This window comes from Poecilia reticulata, linkage group LG12 (assembly GCF_000633615.1).
Source record: "Poecilia reticulata strain Guanapo linkage group LG12, Guppy_female_1.0+MT, whole genome shotgun sequence".
In the NCBI taxonomy this organism is placed as follows: Eukaryota; Metazoa; Chordata; class Actinopteri; order Cyprinodontiformes; family Poeciliidae; genus Poecilia; species Poecilia reticulata.
Genome location: NC_024342.1, coordinates 26,262,815 through 26,263,563, shown reverse-complemented (window position 1 = coordinate 26,263,563; position 749 = coordinate 26,262,815). Strand labels below are relative to the sequence as shown.

Sequence of the window (749 nt, the reverse complement as noted above, 5' to 3'; positions counted from 1 at the left end):
TCCAGGTTTCTCCATGTGTCCCAGGTTTTTCCAGGTTTCTCCATGTGTCCCAGGTTTCTCCATGTGTCCCAGGTTTCTCCATGTGTTTGCTGTGTTTCCAGGCTACCGGAGCGGATCAGGCGGTCGGGATGAGCCTGGTTCTGTTCAGCCTGCTGCTCTTCTCGTATTACACCGTCTGGGTCATCGTTCTGGTACCGGACCTGATCCTGTTGTTATCATTCTAAACGGCTAATTACTGGATGTTATTACCATGTTATTACCATGTTATTACACGTTTCTGTCTTCGTGTTTCTGCAGCCGTTCGTCGACGGACGCCACGTCCTTCACAGATATTTCCTTCCTCGGGAATATTCGGTCATCCTGCCTGGAGTCGCTGCGGTGCTGCTGCTGCTCTGCATAGGTCAGAGGTCGTGTCTGGTTCTGATAATCAGTGAATAAAACGTCACATTTGGTTTTTAATGAGCACAACTGCATGTTTCAGTTTCAGAATAAAAGCCCAAACTGATGCAGGAATCGGATTTTTTTTTCTCGGTTCTGAAGGTTTTTTTTTTTGGGTCTCATGTTCTGTTTGGGTCCAACAGGAACCTTCACCGCCGTCATCCTGTGGAAAAACCGCAAACCGAAGAAAACCGACTGAGTTCAGCAGGTTTGGTTTCCTGAGGAACTCTGGCTCCCCCTGGCGGCCATCTTGAGGAACTCTGGCTCCCCCTGGCGGCCATCTTGAGGAACTCTGGCTCCCCCTGGCGGCC

The 749-nt window shown here is 50.1% G+C and overlaps 1 protein-coding gene across 4 annotated transcripts in view; it reads left to right on the top strand.

Moving 5' to 3' along the window:
- Positions 1–743, top strand: part of dpm2 (dolichyl-phosphate mannosyltransferase subunit 2, regulatory) — a 2,670-nt gene extending 1,927 nt beyond the window's left edge. For 3 of the 4 annotated variants that reach the window (XM_017307681.1, XM_017307680.1, XM_017307682.1), the window contains 3 exons: positions 6–191; positions 298–400; positions 582–743. In XM_017307681.1, coding sequence (XP_017163170.1) covers positions 6–191; positions 298–400; positions 582–637 — 345 coding nt within the window. In that variant the 3' untranslated portion in view covers positions 638–743. The remainder of the gene's footprint in view (positions 1–5; positions 192–297; positions 401–581) is intronic. The other variant, XM_008424826.2, reaches the window with a different exon arrangement.
- Positions 744–749: the final 6 nt, after the last annotated feature.